The sequence below is a fragment of the Podarcis erhardii genome, assembly GCF_964252035.2.
Source record: "Podarcis erhardii genome assembly, chromosome: 10".
Taxonomy (NCBI): domain Eukaryota; kingdom Metazoa; phylum Chordata; class Lepidosauria; order Squamata; family Lacertidae; genus Podarcis; species Podarcis erhardii.
Genome location: NC_138500.1, coordinates 12,539,835 through 12,560,250, shown reverse-complemented (window position 1 = coordinate 12,560,250; position 20,416 = coordinate 12,539,835). Strand labels below are relative to the sequence as shown.

At 44.0% G+C, this 20,416-nt stretch overlaps 2 protein-coding genes across 11 annotated transcripts in view; both read left to right on the top strand.

The window, feature by feature from the left end:
- Window positions 1-20,416, top strand: part of ABCC9 (ATP binding cassette subfamily C member 9) — an 87,785-nt gene that overhangs the window by 35,926 nt on the left and 31,443 nt on the right. For 4 of the 10 annotated variants that reach the window (XM_081879624.1, XM_081879627.1, XM_081879623.1 and 1 more), the window contains 10 exons: window positions 3,075-3,113; window positions 6,451-6,549; window positions 8,030-8,114; window positions 10,385-10,465; window positions 11,121-11,258; window positions 13,694-13,819; window positions 16,465-16,561; window positions 17,725-17,969; window positions 19,609-19,757; window positions 20,236-20,305. In XM_081879624.1, the coding sequence (XP_081735750.1) occupies window positions 3,075-3,113; window positions 6,451-6,549; window positions 8,030-8,114; window positions 10,385-10,465; window positions 11,121-11,258; window positions 13,694-13,819; window positions 16,465-16,561; window positions 17,725-17,969; window positions 19,609-19,757; window positions 20,236-20,305 (1,129 nt within the window). Of the gene's footprint in view, window positions 1-3,074; window positions 3,114-6,450; window positions 6,550-8,029; window positions 8,115-10,384; window positions 10,466-11,120; window positions 11,259-13,693; window positions 13,820-16,464; window positions 16,562-17,721; window positions 17,970-19,608; window positions 19,758-20,235; window positions 20,306-20,416 lie in introns of all 10 variants that reach the window. The other 6 variants (XM_081879622.1, XM_081879621.1, XM_081879619.1 and 3 more) reach the window with 3 other exon arrangements.
- The window catches only part of LOC309351961 (sulfotransferase 6B1-like), a 121,360-nt gene that overhangs the window by 77,361 nt on the left and 23,583 nt on the right, over window positions 1-20,416 (top strand). The window lies entirely within an intron of this gene.

Genomic DNA, 20,416 nt, shown 5'->3' with positions numbered 1-20,416 from the left:
TCATGCCTAAACTTAAGGTGGAATTGAATATCCTAGCAGGGGCTAGGACTCTGCCTGAGACCTTTAAGACCCTCTGCCATTCAGAGTAGACAAACACAGACTAGGCGGGTCAGGGGTTGCGAACATGCGGGCCTTGAGACTACAATTTCCCCACCGTCCCTGAGCATCGGCCATGTTGTCCGAGGCTGATGGAAACTGCAAGTGATCAGTGCAAGTCTCTGGCAAATCAGTCTGCCCCTGCTCTCCCAGCAGGAAGGAAGAGAAGGGATTTTGAGAGTGGAGGAAAGAGGTCAAAGTGGTGGTAGAGAGAGAAAACAAGGCGGCACAGGCCACTTTGGGTTCTGGTGCCACTCATCACAACCATGCCTGCTCCTGATAGGTTAATGCGAGAAAATGTGGCCCTCAAAATAGAAAGATATACCCCTGCCCCAGTTCCTAGAGCAGTGGTTCTCAACCTGTGGGTCCCTAGATGTTGTTGGACTACAGCTCCCATCATCCCTGACCACTGGTCATGCTGGCTAGGAATGATGGGAGTTGTAGTCCAACAACATCTGGGGACCCACAGGTTGAGAACCACTATTCTAGACGGAGCAGCCCTGTTATGAATAGAAGTTGCACCATAGATGTTCTCCTCCATGATCTCCATCTTCTGAGCAATGCAAGAAGGTCATATCCTGCTGCATCTTCCACACCACACCTGTCCTATCAGGAAGGCTTGGTGTGACTGATATCAAGAGCCCTCTCTGTCACCCAGTGGCTTTCTGACTTACGGTCTGTGTTCTTATACAGAGGACTTTTCCCTTCACCTCAACAGAGTGAGCAGCTTTGTGTGTATCTCAGTGCCCGTGTCTGCAGGAGCTTGTGGCATCCACAAAACCCCCAAATTTATGAATCTGTTCTGCTGAATGGGGAAATGGCTAACTGAGCAAGAATGAATCTCTGCCTTTCTGAGAGAAAACTCCCCACTTTGTACAACCTTCTGATGAAAACTTACTCCTTCATTTGAGCATGGGATGCCAAGTTACTCAACCAGCTAATACTCTAGAAACATGACCCTGAGGTTAGCAGGATTCAGTTAATGTCCGTATATACAGTCGTACCTTGGTTTTTGAACAGCTTAGTTCTCAAACGTTTTGGCTCCTGAACGCCGCAAACCCAGAAGTGAATGTTCCAGTTTGTGAACTATTTTTGGAAGCCGAATGTCCGGCGGGGCTTCCATGGCTTCCGATTGGCTGCAGAAGCTTCCTGCAACCAATCAGAAGCCACACTTTGGTTTTTGAATGTTTTGGAAGTTGAACGGACTTCCAGAATGGATTCCATTTGACTTCCAAGGTACGATTGTATATGTCTTTTGCTTCAGCTGATGTTCCTTTTCCATTTGTTCTAAACCTTTGCCTCATGCTCTTGGGATGTGTTTTTTTAAAGTCCATATCCATGCAGTAGTGAATTAATTAACAATGACGCTTTTTCCTTCTTATATGTGTTTCCATCTACCAGGTGTGATTTTAGCCTGCCCAACCCATTGCTTGTTGCAGTGAAGCATTGACCTTCATTAATATTAAGCTGTGAAGCCACACTTAGCACCATTGTCATTTGCATGAATATGCTGTTTACATGTCATTTAAGGAATTTGGGGTCTGAGGGGGGGGGGGGAAGGATAAGAAACTGAGGAGGGAAACTACTTCTTACATGAAAAGGTTTTTTTCCTCCCAACAGGTGTTCAAAACTATGATGTGGGACTTTGAAATAAGCACGCCAGAAAACTAAATTCACAGTTGGGCGCAACAAAAGTTTGTTGTGTTCATAAAGAAACCAAAGAGCATTTGGAGTTATAGGACCACAGAAATAAAGAATTGGAGGGCTGGAGATAAATTTAGCCTGCTTCCATATATGACCTGTTTATTGAGCACTGAACCCAATTTGCTTGCAGGGAGATTAGACAATGCTGGCGATTTAATGAGCATTCATTCTGCTTTGTTTGTGGGGAGGTTCTATGGTGTTTCACAAAGCAAATGCCATCCCACACTTTCCATTGCATTTCCCCCATCACTTTCCTTACTGCAAAAAGCCTGAGCTTTTAGGGAAGCGGGTTTTTGTGTGCAAGACCTTCTCAAGCAACTCTAATTGCATGACCTGAATCTGCCAGCATGTGATTGAATCCCACCCAAAAAAAGTAGTCTGGAAGTATCCTGTGTTTGTCTCCTGCAACCCTTGCAAGGAGAGCCCTCTCCTCTTTGCCAGCAGTCTTCAAAGAGTGAGAGAGGTTTGCCTATCATGAGGGATATTGACCCAGACCTGGAGATCCTACAAGAAGTTAAGAGTCCTTAGGATCTCATATGAGTGAGATCTCTTTTTGAGATCTCAGTAAAGATGAATTGAGTGCATGGGATCCTGAAGGAATTTTTATGACATCCCATGGAGGGTCAAAAATCTCAAATCCCATGAGATGCAACAACAACAACAACAACAGCAACAATTATAGCCACTCTTGGAGCTTATACACAACACACACACACACACACACACACACACACACACACGGATGTAAATGCTTGCCCAGTGTGTAGCATGTTGGATTTAATTGTACAGTGGTACCTCAGGTTACAGACACTTCAGGTTACAGACGCTTCAGGTTACAGACTCTGCTAACCCAGAAATATTACCTCAGGTTAAGAACTTTGCTTCAGGATGAGAACAGAAATCGCACGTGGCAGTGGGAGGCCCCATTAGCTAAAGTGGTACCTCAGGTTAAGAACAGTTTCAGGTTAAGAACGGACCTCCAGAACGAATTAAGTTCTTAACCCAAGGTACCACTGTACTAGTTGCTGGTGGGGGCTCCAGAATAGAAACTCTGCAAAACTGGTCAGAATTTCTAGCAGTATCTTGTTACAGTTGCAACTGAGTGGTGTTCTGATATCTGTAGCAGATGCAAATGTCTTCCCCCCTATTCTTCAGCATCAGGAGTTTGATTCATTGCTTTCAAATATTTCTCCCAAGTATGTGAAATTTGCTCACCTCGTTGCTGTTATCTTTTCACCAACTACCACTAAAATACTGTTTACCATAACTTGCAGTGGATATGAAAGTGAGTCTTCTTTTGAAGCAAGCCGGAGGTATTATTCTTGAATCTTCTTCTTTTTGAATCCCTCCCTTTTCTACAACCAACGCCTTGTTTCCTTACCCCAGTTACAACACTTTGCTAGAGAATATTAACTAGTAAACTTTTCCAATGCAGTGGTTCCCAATCTTTTTGGGGGGGCTGGGTGGGTGGGTTTAATGTCCTGGTCAAGTAAATATCCGATTATGAGCCGCAAGAAATTTTAAGACCCAGTTTGGACAGTTAAGACCCTCCAAGAACCAGTGGCTTCATGTGATAGAGGAACAAACCAGCCCTCTCCTCCTTATCCTTCTTCACATAAACAACCTTTCATGATTCTTCTAGTTTCATTCCCAAGTTTCAGTGAATCAGGCAGCAACCCTATTATCAACTGACCAGAAAGTAAGTTCCATTGAACTCAATTGGACTTGCTTCTGAGCAGACCTGCATAAGATTGCACAGACATTCACTATGAACTAAGATGAATTTTCATTTCAGCTTCTGCTGGTAGTTCTTGCGGCAGCAATTGGGAACCACTGTGTTATCAGATACCTGATAACCTCAGGGAAATTAACAGCGCCCAACACATTTTTGTGCCTTCTAAACTCCTGTAATGTGGAAACTTGCTAAGTTTACATTAAATGCTTCTAACTAACACTCAGTATTTCACAGCACCCATATCTCTTTTATCAAACTGCAGGTGAAACTTGTGGAAAACCTATTGTGATGGAACGTAGCAGCACTTTTAAAAAGAAACAAATGCCAGCAATTTTTTAATTTTTAAATGCTGTGCGTTTCCCATAGTTGTTATACATATTTTGAATGAGAAATTTTGAATTCAAGATTTGAATTTGTGGTTGCGTTTTGAATGTGGCATTTTAACTGCAACATTCAAATGACACAATGGCTTAATTTGATAGTATTGATTTTGACCGGAGAAGAAATCACCTAAGTTGTCAAATGTCAAATACTAATCTCTATTGCATGCAACTTATTAGAACGCTGGCAGATACTAATACCAATGCATGTTATCTATCAAATTCTGATAGTTTTTTTTTATGCATGCCAGCTGTTAAATACTGTCAAATGTTAAAGACTATTATATGCTCATCATTAAATGCTATGATGCACCAGGAGTTTTCCAAACCGCCATTTGTGCCATCTTGGGTTCCTTTGAAGCTTATCAGGGGTTCCTCTATTACAGGGTAGTCCACGTGATGCCCTCCAGATGTTGGTGGACTACAAATCCCATCATCTCTGACTTTTGGCTATGCTGCCCAAGGCTGTTGGTCAGCAACTACAGTGTAGTCCAACAACATATGGAGGGCACAACATTGACTGTCCTTGATCCATGAGGTCAATAATGGTAGATAAGCTAATCCAAAAGGCAGCTTGCAAACCATGCTAATCTTCTTCTTCAGTAGGTACCTGGAAGGAAAGGTTGTACGTAGGCTGCAGGGCATGGTTTGAAAGTACTTGATGCTGCAGTTTTGTTGAAGCAAAGGAGGTCTGGGACTGATCCATATCTCAGTAGGAGGTCACCTAGGAATGGGGATGTGGGTGGCGCTGTGGTCTAAACCACTGAGCTTCTTGGGCTTGCTGATCCTTGCAACGGGGTGAGCTCCCATTGCTCTGTCCCAGCTCCTGCCAACTTAGCAGTTGAAAAGCACACCAGTGCAAGTAGATAAATAGATACTGCTGCGGCGGGAAGGTAAACAGCGTTTTTGTGCACTCTGGCTTCCGTCACGGTGTTCTGTTGCACCAGAAGTGGTTTAGCCATGCTAGCCACATGACCTAGAAAGCTGTCTGTGGATAAACGCCGGTTCCCTCGGCCTGAAAAGCGAGATGAATGCTGCACCCCATAGTCACCTTTGACTGGATTTAACCATCCAGGGGTCATTTACCTTTACCTTATTTACCACCTGGGAATCCTGTTTACAGAGCCTTGAGATCCATCATCGAAGAAGGATGGAACATTAATGTTACAGGTGGGACCTGCAACAAAATGTTGCAGTATATTCTCCCTCCTAAGAAGAGTGTTCCTGTTCACGGTTCCAACCAGCCATTCAAGCAAGGCATCCTGCCCTCTCTGTTTTGCATTTCTCTTCTGCAGCCCAGCATGCTCAGCTTTCTTTTGGCAGTTATCTTGCTTAGGTGCCTGCTAAGGCCAACACAGAAGTGGCCACCGATGGCTGGAGTTCACAAAGGCGCCATCGAGAGATTCTGTCTTCGACTAGCCTGCTGTGCATGCTCCAACATATGTGCAATTCTGCGGAACCTAATGTCTATGCTTAGATGGTGGAATCTATGCAGCTGGAGTTCAACTTGATAGAATCATAGAACTGCAGTGTGCTGATCCTGGGGGCTAACTGAGAGGCGAGGTCCGAGTCCAGTCCGAGGTCATTGGTGCGGTGTGGAGGCTGGCCATCAAAGCTGTAACTGGGTCCAATGCGGGGAGTCAGGAGGAGTCAGGAACTCTGGCAGAAGATCAGGACAGGGTGCAGGCAGGAACAGGCTAGGAACAATGTTGCTCCCACAACCTGGGACTGGGGCTGACTGGCTTTTATCTGCCCCGAGGCATAGGGCAGCCCAGGTCCACAGATGACTCGCCTCTTCTGGCCTGGAGGTGAGCAATCCTCCTGCAGGAACTTAGTTCCCTCCGCCTCTCTGCCCTGAGCCTCTGCAGCTCAGGAGAGGCTGGAGGGTTATTGGACCCAGAGGCAACCTCCTCTTCCCCTGACAGGGCTGAGAGTGGAGCACCTGCAGGCAATGGGTCCTCCATCACCTCAGAGGCCAGAGCAGACTCAGCTGGTGCCTGCACCTGAGGATCCAGCACAGGTGAGGACCCTTCAGGCTCAGGCCCCAGCCCCGGCTCAGCTGGTTCTGGAGACAGGGACTCCTGTGCAGGCTGGGATTCCTCAGGTTCAGCCTCTGAGTCTGAATTCCAGGCCATCACATGCAGAGTTGGGAGAGATCCCAAGGATCATCTGTTCCAACCTCCTGCAATGCAGGAATCTCAACACGTTGTCTCCCAATTTGAAATCATACTGGACCCTGCTTTTAAAGGACACATTGATTGGGCATATGACCATTGGAGAGCCCAGTGTCAGAATGCGTGAGTGTAAATAGGGCACATGTGGCACACATTTTTACTTGAAGTTCATCATGGGAAGAAAAAGCAGTGGCAGGGAATGGGTGCTCCTTTAACATAACCTTCTCCCCTCCTTTCACTCTTGTTATAACAGCTGCTTTTCTCTTGCGTGCATCTTTGTCTCTTACCAATTTGCTATCAACCATGTGCAGGAGAAGCTCTGCCTGCCCACTGCTCCTAACACACTCACCTCTCCCACCAGGAACAGATACTCTGTGGCTTATGCAGCCCAGAAGCCCTGGCTCCTCAATGCTACGGTGGAGGAAAACATCACCTTTGGCAGCCCATTTAATAAACAGAGGTAAGGGAATAAGGTTTCTAACAGCCAGACTTCTTGCTCAGGTAAGGAAGATGGAAGAGCAAATGGGGATTTTTAGTTGGAGAATGGCAACTGCTAATTTGGAGGATGGGTGCAATGCATCAGGAAATCTTCCCATCCCAGTGCCACTGAAATGAGTATATACTATTGTTGTACTGTGTATTTTGGGTCTATGGACCACAATAAAGCTGTGTGTGAAATGACTAACATGAGCAAATAAGATATCCCTCCCACCCACCTCCAGCCCAGTCTTCCCTGTTGTCTCACAAATTGTGATGTTGAGATCATGCATCTACAGAGAGAACCCGTAATTTGAACCTTTGCCTCGGCCCAGTATACCTGAAGGAGCGTCTCCACCCCCATTGTTCTGCCCGGACACTGAGGTCCAACGCCGGGGCCTTCTGGCAGTTCCCTCGTTGCGAGAAGCAAAGCTACAGGGAACCAGGCAGAGGGCCTTCTCGGTAGTGGCGCCCACCCTGTGGAACTCCCTCTCACCAGATGTCAAAGAGATAAACTACCTGACATTCAGAAGACATCTTAAGGCAGCCCTGTTCAGAGAAGTTTTTAATGTATGACATATTAGTGTATTTTTGGTCTTTGTGGAAGCCTCCCAGAGTGGCTGGGGAAACCCAGCCAGGTGGGTGGGGTACAAATAATAAATTATTATTATTATTATATTGCAAAAAGTGGGGAACTGGATCCAGGCAATGGACCAGCTCCTGATTTGCACACAAACCCCAGTGTCACTCACCTGTGTCAATCACCTGACGACAGTCTGGAAGCTTCTTTGCCTAGGAGTAAATTCCAGACCTAAGTCCAGTCTGCAGTCAAGCACAAGCCATGAAAACAAGATGAAAAAAATTGCTATTAGCTCTGCTAGTGTCTGTCAAGCTGTGACCATAAACTTTCCCTCATTGCCTCATGGCTCAGTGGAAGAGGAAATAATCTGCATACAGAAGACCCCAGGTTCAGTTGCCAGCAGGTTCAGGTACAGCTGGGAGAGATCTTGCCTGAAATCCTGAAGAACTGCAGTCATTCAGCACAGACAGTATCAAGCTGGATTGAAGCAATGATGTAACTTAGTTTAAATCAGCTTCCTGTCTTTGCATTGGCCCTGTCCAGAGATCCCTTTGTGCCCATCAAGTTTCTTTGTGAGCCAGTGTGGTGTAGTGGTTAAGAGCGGCAGTTTCGTAATCTGGGGAACCGGGTTCGCGTCTCCGCTCCTCCACATGCAGCTGCTGGGTGACCTTGGGCCAGTCACACTTCTTTGAAGTCTCTCAGCCCCACTCACCTCACAGAGTGTTTGTTGTGGGGGAGGAAGGGAAAGGAGAATATTAGACGCTTTGAGACTCCTTAAAAGGAATGAAAGGCGGGATATCAAATCCAAACTACTCCTCCTCCTCCTCTTCTTCTTCTTCTTCTTCTTCTTCTTCTTCTTCTTCTTCTTCTTCTCCTTCAACAGGTACAAAGCCGTCACAGATGCATGTTCTCTGCAGCCTGACATCGATCTATTGCCATTTGGAGACCAGACTGAAATTGGAGAAAGGGTAAACGAAGCATGAGGAATTTGTGCTTATGCTCTTGGTCCAAGTGGATCCATGATCGCAGCTGCTGTTAGTAATGACATCAGCACAAACTGGTTTTCAGCAGAAGCAGCCTCAGTGCCCGCAACACTCAGCAATCCAGAAGCATCCCCCTGTCAGTTATTGGGGCATGATTTCTTTGTCTTACCAGGGGAAAGGCTGGCCCAAGAAATGTTGCTGCCTGAAGCAGAGCAGCAAATGGTGCCCCTCTCCCCTGGGTTCAAGCCCAAGTGCATTATTATCCAAGGCTAGCCAAGTTATTTTGGCACCTGAGGCAGGAGGAAGTCCCACATGTGCCTTTCCTAATCCTTGGCAGTAAAAACGATTACAATAATGTATTAAGTAACCAGCAATGTGCTGCCTTTTCAGGACACCCATATTTTGCTGCCTCACTTTGCCAAATGATAGGGCCGGCCCTGTCTGAGGTCTTTACCTGAGGAAACGTTCACTGGCAGGTGCCCTTGATGACATTCAAAACCTTAAAAGCCTGATCAACAAATTACAATTTCTAAGTTTTTCCATAAACCCCTTGGCCTACCCTGGGCAATTGTCAGGTGAAATCTGCTATTGCTTTCTGAATTAAGGGCATTGATATTTGGTATTCTGTGCCCTTTGCCTGAATGGTTTCCTGCCTCCAAATCTATCTGGGTTTTTTCTTTGCCCTGATGTCAGGAAGCTGTAGTGATCAGGTGGGATCGCTAGGAGGAATTTTTAAAAAATATGGAGCAAGCCATTTGTGTCAGCATTGCGCTGACTGGGTTTGAGCCATTTTGATATGATTTCTGATCAATCCATGCCTCTGCATCTATGTCCTATTTCTCTACCTGAAAGGCACATATAAGCATTCTAAATGCACAGGCCAGTCGCTTCACTAGGCATCCTGGGTCATAAAGATAGAAGGTAGCTTTGATGTAGTTTAATCTTTAGATAGATATTAAGGGCCAGGAAGAGAGTTCACAAGGAGATGGTAAATACTGCCATCCTTTCTCTCCTGTTTATTCCTGTTTATGACCTCCGGGGTTTTCCTAAAAACATTCCTCCTTTATTCCTATTTTATTTACTCTGGACTACTATGCATGCTCAAGTAGGAAATAGTTTCTTTGTAGTTTTAACTTCAACTTTGTCCCACGTGGGACAAATGCTCAGAGGAAATCTGATTGGTTCTTACGAACACTGTGTAAAAAGTTCTTTTGTGAATAAAACAACCTGGGCCAAGGGGTGGACAGGATTATTATTGGCACCTCCTCCCAGAGTCTTGCTGGTCATGCCTCGTGTGTATTTTATTAATCAGAGTCCAATCCTTCCTTGCTTTGGGAGCGCTACAGGAAGCCATGCTTGATACTTGGAGAATTTAACTATTCTCAAATACCGTTTTGGGTTTTCACTAAAGCTAGGTTTAATTGCTTGCCCTCCCCTGGATTGGACAGTTTGAGGGTACCCCTTAACAGTTTACATATACAATCTTTGGCTCATGTGCTTTTTGCCTGTAATTTCTATTCAGTGAACCAAATCAGATTGGTGACTTCTTTTGTCTCAAAATTTCCAGGTAGGACTTCTGAATGCTATCTGGCCTACCTCTAAGCAGATTCGAACAAATTGTTAACAGTGACTGTGGCTAGGTTTATCATTCTGGCTGCAAAAACACAAAAAGGAAATCTCCCCATGTTGAACCTATCTGGTTGCTGTTCCCATACATAGATTACCATTATTAATCTATAATTTTAATAATAATAGCATAATCTGGCATTGTTGTTGTCAATTATTTTAACTCACTTTAACTTTCATATTTAAGGTATAAAGTTTTATATCTTATTTTAGACTTGTTTTAAACATTCCTGATATTTTATATCTTTTATGTATTACAATCCACTTTAATTTATTTTTCTGTTATGAGATTTTACCTGTATGGATGTTGGCTTTATTTTGTTCAGGTCCATATAATAAAAACATTCTGTCATCTGTCTTCATAAAAGAGGGCATTTGCAGCTTACAAATAATTTTGGGACACTTTCTTCCCTATTTGATTTCTGAAATGAACTTTCTATCTTAGTTGTCGTCTAGGTTTGGCAATCAACAGCCCTAATATTTAATATAACACATTACATAAATTTGAAGGTGTTTTTGAGGGTGAGGGGTTAATTTTAGAAACTGGTTATTTCAAGGCTTTGGCAAATCAGATGTCAGTGGCACCTACCCAAGAGAAATAATTTTGTATGGCCTGTCGTACCCTTTAGGGAATTAACTTGAGCGGAGGTCAGCGCCAACGAATCTGTGTCGCTCGGGCTCTCTACCAAAACACCAACATTGTGTTCCTGGTAAGGCTTTTTTCATACTTATTCAGTTTTAATTCTGTTTGGTTTTTATTTTTTAGAATTTTTTAAAAATTTTGTTTGTGCTATCCAAATGCCTTTTATATGAAAATTCACAAGGAGTGTACAGTGGTGCTTCAGGTTAAGAACAGTTTCAGGTTAAGAACGTACCTCCGGAACGAATTAAGTACTTAACCAGAGGTACCACTGTATAAGCATGCTATACATATCACAGATGCAGATATCCAAACGGCTGGACCTTCATGCAGTACTGTTTTGTTTGTTTGTTTGTTTTAAATCAACCTTTGACAAGCCTTACTTTTTGTGTTTTGCTGGTCCACGGCAGCCATTTTGCCAGAAACCAGGGAGGGAGGGGGGAGGGATTAGACAAATAAGAGAGCTCCCCCCCTTCTTTGTTTGCCTTTTGAAAGGTTTCAGATTGTTTTTCCATGTTTTCCCATCATTTGGTGTCAAAATTCTGCCGTTGGGAACATAGTAGAAATTTCCCCATAGGAATCTATGGAAATCGTTGACTTGGTATGTGAACATTCGCCTAACAAATGATTTCCCCGAGAGCACAATGTGTTGCGATAGCAAAACCTGCAGGTATTATGCTTTAGCCTGGTTTCAAAATGCCCTCTTTTCATATATTTAATTCCAGGATGACCCATTTTCTGCCTTGGACATTCACCTGAGTGATCATCTGATGCAAGAAGGCATACTGAAGTTTCTTAAGGATGACAAAAGGACCCTTGTATTGGTGACTCATAAATTGCAGTACCTGCCACATGCAGATTGGGTATGCATAGTGGACTTTCTAAAAAAAAAAAAAATTGCCAAATTTTCTTTTACATATATATATATATATGCTTTTTTAACATATCATTTTCAACAGTAATTAAACATACTTTTACATCTTATTCAATTTTTTTGACTTCCATCAATCCTGTCTGAAAATTTTCCAATCTAGTCTCTCAGTATGCATTTCTTATTTTCCCTATTGCATTTCAAACTCATAACCAATATCTCTATCTTTTCCTACTTGGTAACACTTCGTATATTTCTCCTTACAAAACTTCTTGTAGTCCCACTAGCGTAATTTGTTGATTACAGTTGCTCTTCAAATAATTCATATACTTCTTCCAATCTTCTATAAATCTCTGGTCCCCTAGGTTTCGAGTCCTTCCTGTCATTTTGTCCAATTCTGCATAGTCCAAACATTGCCGAATTTTCTTACGTATCAAACTAAGAATATAAGAATAGCTCTGCTGAATCAGGCCAATGGCCCATCTGGTCACCTGTTCTCCCAGTGGCCAACTTGGGGGAAACCAGGGAGCAGAACAAGGTTTCCAGCGAGTGGTATTCAGAAGCATTGCTGCCTCCAACTGTGGAGGTAGAAAATAGCCATCATCGCTAGTAACCATTGATAGCTCTCTCCTCAGTGAATTTGTCTAATCCTCTAATCCTCTTTTAAAGCCACCCACGAGTTGGTCATCACTGCCTCCCAGGGGAGTGAGTTCCATAGTTTGAGCATAATAATAATAATAATAATAATAATAAATTTTATTTATACCCCGCCCTCCCCGGCCAGAGCCGGACTCAGGACGGCTAACACCAATAAAATCACAGTAAAAACATAATAAGGGGGGGGGGGGAAACCAATTTAAAATACAGGTTAAAATGCAATTTTAAATGCAGCCTCATTTTAAAATAGTCGATAAATCAAGACCATAAGGGGAGGGAAACACAAGGGTCAGACCGAGTCCAAACCAAAGACCAGGCAGAACAGCTCTGTCTTGCAGGCCCTGCGGAAAGATGTCAATTCCTGCAGGGCCCTAGTCTCTTGTGACAGAGCCAAGAGTACTGGCACCAAGTCGGGGCCAGTACTGAAAAGGCCCTGGCCCTAGTTGAGACCAATCTAACCACCTTGATGAACCAATCTTATGAATGCATGTCTGACGCTTGGAATTCATCCTTATTTGTTTACTGTAGTTATACCCCACTTTTTCCTTCAAGGAGTTCAAGGTAGCATGTGTGGTTCTCCCCCATCTCATATAATCCCCACAATACCCCTGTGAGGTAGCTTTGGCTGAGAGGCAATGGCTGGTCCAAGGTCGCCCAGTAAGCTTCATGACTGAGTGTCGGTTCAAACTCTGGTCACTTAGGTCCTAGTCTGACCCTTGTAACCAATGAACCACACTGGCTTCACTTAAAGTTTTCAGGGTTGGAGAGATCCTCCTGCTCAGATAACTGTTTAAGAAGACCATCCGATGAGGAGAAACAATGCTGGCTTCAGGCCGTGTCATCTCAGGGCTCTAGTGTGCTGATTTAGCACATCCAGTCCCCGCACGTAACCCATGAGCAGACCATGCTAATCTCCTGGTAGTCTGGAATCATAGAGCGATTGCTGGGTCATCAAGGTCAGCACTGATAGCACAGTCCAGATGGGGCAGGAAGCACGCAATGCAATAGGCAATTTGTTTTCCAGATGCTGTTTTCTGTATATCTGATTTTGTGCTAAGGCTCTGAATGGGTCTGATTGGAAACTTGCTGAAGGACCAAATTATATATGTTGTTGAGAGGTGGGGAAGAAGTGCAGTTAAAATATGCCCTTGCCTTATTCACCTTTCCTGAAACAATGTACAAACTGAAAGGCAGGCATCCCTCGATATTCATGCATCTGCAAATTTTGCAGTGCAGTTTTCCATCCCCACCCAAAATAGGGAACTGATAGGAAAGAATGGATAAAAATGCATGTATCCGTGCAAAAAAAGAGCATTACATTAGGGGGCATGACTTGCAAAATATGCATATTAGAGATGTTTGCATATAACGTGTATATTAGGAGAAATGCACACCAATGTGCGGACAGTTTTTCATAAGGATTTTTTAAAAAAAGAAAACTCACATTAATGCAGAAATGTGGTTATCTTAAGATTAGGGAAGTGGGAAATTGAGAGAAAGTAAAATTTGCACACTCACCCATCCCTTGGGTTGTTGAATTTCCAAAGCAACACATCATTAGGAACCTAGAAAGCTGCCTTATAATGAGTCAGACCTTCTAGGTCAGTAGTGTCTACACTGGCCGGCAGTAGCTCTCCAGGGTTTCAGGCAGGAGTCTCCCCCAGACCTACCTGGAGAAGCCAGAGTTTGAACCCGCGACCATCTGCATGTAAAGGATTTGCTTTGCCAACTGAGCTATGGCCTTTGCCCCTTCCTTCTCTTTCTCCTCAGATCATTGCCATGAAGGATGGCACCGTGCTTAGAGAAGGGACCCTGAAGGACATCCAAACTAAAGATGTCGAACTCTATGAACACTGGAAAACGCTGATGAATCGCCAAGACCAGGAACTGGAAAAGGTAACGCAAACAGCAAAGCTCCATTCAAGGCAAGCTGTGGATCCATATTTGGCACACCATATTGACACGGGTGGCGCTGTGGTCTAAACCACAGAGCCTAGGGCTTGCCGATTAGAAGGTCGGCGGTTCGAATCCCCACGACGAGGTGAGCTCCTGTTGCTCAGTCCCAGCTCCCGCCAACCTAGCAGTTCGAAAACACACCAAAAATGTAGATAAATAGGTACCGCTCTGGCAGGAAGGTAAACAGTGTTTCCGTGTGATGCTCTGGTTTCGCCAGAAACGGCTTAGTCATGCTGGCCACATGACCCGTGTCTGAGGACAAACATCGGCTAGTAAAGCGAGAAGAGCGCCACAACCCCAGAGTCGTTTGCGACTGGACTTAACTGTCAGGGGTCCTCTACCTTTTTATTGACCTATCAGGTGGTGTTTCTTTAAGGGGGAGCAGAACCCCTTTCCTCTTTTGACATCCAAATGTGGCTTTTGTGCTTGCTTCACACATGAAAGCATTTCTACCCAGAATGCCACTTCAGAAATTCGTCAACAGATGATCGGTTGATGTGTTTTGTCCATTCTTGGCTACCACATTTCACAAAGGATCCAGGCAGATTGGAGTCTACCGATATACAGTCTAAAGTGCACTTAGCACCAAAGTTAGCTGCTAGCTGCACACCAGATAGTCAGAATACACAGCATTCCTTGTTCATGGAAATGTTATTTTTCGCTCCAATTCTTGGGGAACAACTACCCCTCACCGCTGTCCATTCTGTTCTCTATTGTTCTGGGCAGGGTTGGCCCACCCGAAAGGCAAGGTGAGACGTCCACCACAGGTGGCAGATCCACAAGGGCAGCAGATCCAGCCTCCAAGTAAGGGGGTTTGACTAGATGATCCTTGGAGTCCCTTCCAACCCTTCAGTTCTATGGTTATCCCATTTCAAGGGGACATTCTAACCAGCCAAAAGCACTTAAAAGCAGCAGGGGCAGTGAGCCTAGTCCGGTGAGGTTAAAAGTGCCACTGTATTCTGCTCTGGTCAGACCTCACCTGGAGTACTGTGTCCAGTTCTGGGCACCACAGTTCAAGAAGGACACTGACAAACTGGAACGTGTCCAGAGGAGGGCAACCAAAATGGTCAAAGGCCTGGAAACATAGAATCATAGAATCATAGAATCATAGAATCATAGAATCATAGAGTTGGAAGAGACCACAAGGGCCATCGAGTCCAACCCCCTGCCAAGCAGGAAACGCCATCAGAGTACTCCTGACATATGGTCGTCAAGCCTCTGCTTAAAGACCTCCAAAGAAGGAGACTCCACCACACTCCTTGGCAGCAAATTCCACTTTCGAACAGCTCTCACTGTCAGGAAGTTCCTCCTAATGTTTAGGTGGAATCTTTTTTCTTGTAGTTTGGAACCATTGCTCCGTGTCCGCTTCTCTGGAGCAGCAGAAAACAACCTTTCTCCCTCCTCTATGTGACATCCTTTTATGTATTTGAACATGGCTATCATATCACCCCTTAACCTCCTCTTCTCCAGGCTAAACATGCCCAGCTCCTTTAGCCGTTCCTCATAAGGCATCGTTTCCAGGCCTTTGACCATTTTAGTTGCCCTCCTCTGGACACGTTCCAGTTTGTCCGTGTCCTTCTTGAACTGTGGTGCCCAGAACTGGACACAGTACTCCAGGTGAGGTCTGACCAGGGCAGAATACAGTGGCACTATTACTTCCCTTGATCTAGATGCTATACTCCTATTGATGCAGCCCAGAATTGCATTGGCTTTTTTAGCTGCCGCGTCACACTGTTGGCTCATGTCAAGTTTGTGGTCAACCAAGACTCCTAGATCCTTTTCACATGTACTGCTCTCAAGCCAGGTGTCCCCCATCTTGTATTTGTGCCTCTCATTTTTTTTGCCCAAGTGCAATACTTTACATTTCTCCCTGTTAAAATTCATCTTGTTTGTTTTGGCCCAGTTCTCTAATCTGTCAAGGTCGTTTTGAAGTGTGATCCTGTCCTCTGGGGTGTTAGCCACCCTTCCCAGTTTGGTGTCATCTGCAAATTTGATCAGGATGCCCTTGAGTCCATCATCCAAGTTGTTGATAAAGATGTTGAATAAGACAGAACCCTGTGGCACCCCACTAGTCACTCTTCTAAATGATGCCTTATGAGGAACGGCTAAGGGAGCTGGGCATGTTTAGCCTGGAGAAGAGGAGGTTAAGGGGTGATATGATAGCCATGTTCAAATATATAAAAGGATGTCACATAGAGGAGGGAGAAAGGTTGTTTTCTGCTGCTCCAGAGAAGCGGACACGGAGCAATGGTTCCAAACTACAAGAAAAAAGATTCCACCTAAACATTAGGAGGATCTTCCTGACAGTGAGAGCTGTTCGACAGTGGAATTTGCTGCCAAGGAGTGTGGTGGAGTCTCCTTCTTTGGAGGTCTTTAAGCAGAGGCTTGACAACCATATGTCAGGAGTGCTCTGATGGTGTTTCCTGCTTGGCAGGGGGTTGGACTCGATGGCCCTTGTGGTCTCTTCCAACTCTATGATTCTATGATAGGCCTGGAAAGTTGCATTTGGCTCCCAAACCTGAAGCTTCCCACGCCTCACCTAAGTAGTCCTTGCAGAAGTTTCATTTTTGAAACCTTGACCGTAGGATATGGAAGCTGACCAGACCACCCTGGAAAGAAAGACTCTCCGAAGAGCTATGTACCCAAGAGAATCGAAAGCTCAGCTGGAAGATGAAGATGAAGGTAATGATATACCCTGTATTTATTGATTGATTGTTCCTTTGCTTAAAGAGGGAGAGAGAAGAATTCAATGAATTAATTCAGTGAAAAATTTTTCTCTCCACGTTTGCGTTTCCTTAACTTAACACATGGAGTTGTGCATTATCCACATAATTTATCAGTTAGTTTGTTTAGAAAAGCATTTCTGGCTTTGCGATTCCAGACTATGCCCTCACCATATTTAGATGTTTCAGTGTATCTGAAGAAGTGTGCATACACACGAAAGCTCATACCAATAACAAACTTAGTTGGTCTCTAAGGTGCTATTGGAAAGAATTTTTTTATTTTGTTTCGACTACGGCAGACCAACACGGCTACCTACCTGTAACTATATTTAGAGGGACGTTATAGCAATATATCAGTAGAACAGCTTCTCTGTATATATGGTGCTTGAGCAGTAAAATATTTTTATACTGCTCTTTGCATTCCGAACCAAGGGCAAAGTTCATTCTGAATTTGTTAAGTAAGACACCTGATGGTCATGACCAAGTGAAAACAACATATTCGTTGTCTGGTTTTGACACATTTTTGACAGATATGTGAGATTTTTGGCTGCCCAAAAGCTGAGAAATTTAAAATTGAGTGAATTGCAAAATTTTAGTTGGATGATTGAAATGTATTAGTTCCGTTAACCTTATGTATTCGAATATTCTCTTCTTCTTTTAACCTTTTGTACATTACTATTTCTGGTATATTTTAATGTAAAGATATATTTTGGTTGATGCTGGGATGGTTGAAACAACAGCAATAAAGAATATGATTAATATAACTCTGTTATTTTCACACACAAACACACATACACATATAACTCCATGAAAATATGTTTTTAATTATACATTTGTTCACAAAATACATATTTAAATACTTCTTTCATCTCGGTGTCTGTGTTTCTAAACATATTCTACCCTAAAATGTGTAATTTATTTATTTATTACACATTTTGGGTACTTTTCCCAGTCATAAAATTCAGGGAAGTGCAAAATCTGAAGAGCAGTCAAAATCTCATCCATGTATTTAGTCCAGGAGGTGTGAATCAAGCCTGTTCACATATAATGTGGACCGCCCCTGCTTGCAGCTGAGACACACACGCCAGATGAACTGACTAAGTTAAATTTGTGACCTAGCAGAGGAAGAGGAGGAGGAGGAAGACGATGACAACATGTCAACCGTCATGAGACTTAGGACAAATTTGCCCTGGAAAACCTGCTGGCAGTACCTCACCTCGGGAGGGTTTCTCTTACTCTCCCTGATGATCTTCTCAAAACTGCTGAAGCATTCGGTCATCGTTGCAATTGATTACTGGCTGGCACAGTGGACATCGATGACTAACAACGGCAAGGCATTGTGTTCCACAGAGGAGCCAGCAAGAAAGGTAGGCTGACATGCAGAGCTTAAAGCGGTTTAGGGTTGTTGAACAGGTTTATGGTTTGATAAACAGATAAACAACCTACAGGGTGGCCCAACGCATGGCCTGAAGGCTGGGTAAGGAGGCCCTTGGCTTTGGGAAGGGGGCATGAGGGCCCTGACAGGGTCCAAGAGTCCCCCACCCTTCTTCAACCAGCCTAGTTAGTGCTTTCCCAAATTTGGAAGGAGGCATACCCTCCAAAATTCCTGAGATGAAAATAGGGACATTTCTCACTCCCCCCCAATTGGCACCCCATTTTTGCCCCTCTCCCCACCCGTAGAGCATTTTCTCCACCAATGGGCACAGCACACACGCCCTCCACCGTCTTGAGAAAACCCCATAATCCCCATTTTATTTTATTTTTGTCCTTTGTAGATTTACAAAAAGATAAACACATACCAATAAATACATTTTAGAAAGGGGGCAAGATTAGACATGGATGCACAAAGCATTTTGTGGAGAAGGAGTATGTTTGACGAGAGGTTACAGCCTATGGAGAGTCCTGAGGGCGAGATAGAAAAACACAGTGCTACATTCAGCCCCTAGAAGTAAGGCTCCCCATCCCTGGAGCAAATGAGACACTTGGGGCTCACTGCTTGACTGGTATGTCAGTCCTGTTTTGTGCCCTTGTATTACCCCACTGCTTAGAGACATTCCTTCTAAGGTAATTTCAGCAGTAATATTGTGATCTAGTTTTGTATCTCAGCCGTATTCCCACAGGCGCACACAGGAGACCAGAAAACTTCGTTCTTTCCCCCAAAGTGCTATAAAAACATTCAGTTAATTTGAATAGGAAGTGCACAGAGTCCTAAAACAGAAGTCTTTGGAACTATGACCCACCAGCTGGACTGCACCGCAAAACTAAGCATGTCTTTGAGGGTGCTTCATAATCAAAGGAAAATTAAGTTGTTTCCCAGTAGGGGCTGAAGGCTCTGTCAGTGTTGAATCTCTTTGTTTCTCATTTTTCCAGTCTTAACTTCATGTCTCTGCATTTTGCACATTATTATTTTTAAACAAACTTTCCTGAAAATTCATGAGGATTTTAGTGCAAATTTATAATTATAATGTTATTGTATTATTTTAATTATAAAACATGTTTATATGCAGTTTTGAATAATGTACACATTTTTGCAAGCAATTTCCCCCTAATTTATGCTTTTTTGCAAACTGTGTTTGGTTGGTGTACTACATCGAAAAATTCAGACCATTGTGAATTTCAAAATTTCAGTTGACATATTGTTTTGGAAAGTGTGCATTTGATAGATTCCGCCTTCAATGCATACCAAATTGCATGCTCTGCTTCAATGCATACCCTACTTCCCAGGATGAGAAACCTGTCTTCTTCCAGTGTGGTGTAGTGGTTAGGAGCGGTAGTCTCATAATCTGGTGAACTGGGTTCGATTCCCTGCTCCTCCACATGCAGCTGCTGGGTGACCTTGGGCTAGTCACACTTCTCGGAAGTCTCTCAGCCTCACTCACCTCACAGAGTGTTTATTGTGGGGGAGGAAGGGAAAGGAGCATGTTAGCCGCTTTGAGACTCCTTCAGGTAGTGATAAAGCAGGATATCAAATCCAAACTCTTCTTCTTCCTGCCCTTGTTTCAATAGACTTGCTACGTGGCTGTGTTCAGCATCCTTAGTGGCGCAGGGATTGTCCTTTGCCTGGTCACGTCTTTGACTGTTGAATGGATGGGCCTGACAGCAGCTAAGAACCTTCACCACGATCTCCTCAACAAGATCATCCTTGGACCAATCAGGTACCGTGAAAATGAAACGAGTCACCTTTAGGACCCATAGGCAGATAACACAGGACTTGTGATCAAATTGCTAAAGAGATGAGGCTTTTCAGCAACTGCTCACAAAAAGGTGTTTGCTCAGACTGAAGAACTGCGCCTGGAGCAGCAATTTTATAGAGCCAGGCAGGCTCCTATTGGCTTCTCAAGTCACCTGGCCTGGCTGGGCTGATGCGCTGCAGTACCCACTCTCGCCATTACATAGGTGGCGCTGCAGCTCAGTGGAGATCAGGCCCTAAGCACCCTCAGCCTCAAAGCTGCCATGATGGTATTTGGGTCAAGGTGCCTTGAGTCCAGCTTGGATCGCCTAGTACTTTATATGGGAATAATTCAGGAAGCAGAAGAATATGAGCACTGATCTCTTCTTCTTCTTCTTCTTCTTCTTCTTCTTCTTCTTCTTCTTCTTCTTCTTCTTTGTTTATATATTTTTGCCATCTGATAGATTCTTTGACACAACACCCTTGGGGCTGATTCTCAACCGCTTTTCTGCTGACACAAATATCATTGATCAGGTAAGCTCATTGATCTCATCAGGTGGTCCAGAGCCTTTATTCCCACAGGCCAAAATATGTGGGACCAGAGACGACTGGCATTTGTCTAAAGTTCAAAGGGGGCCGTTGCAG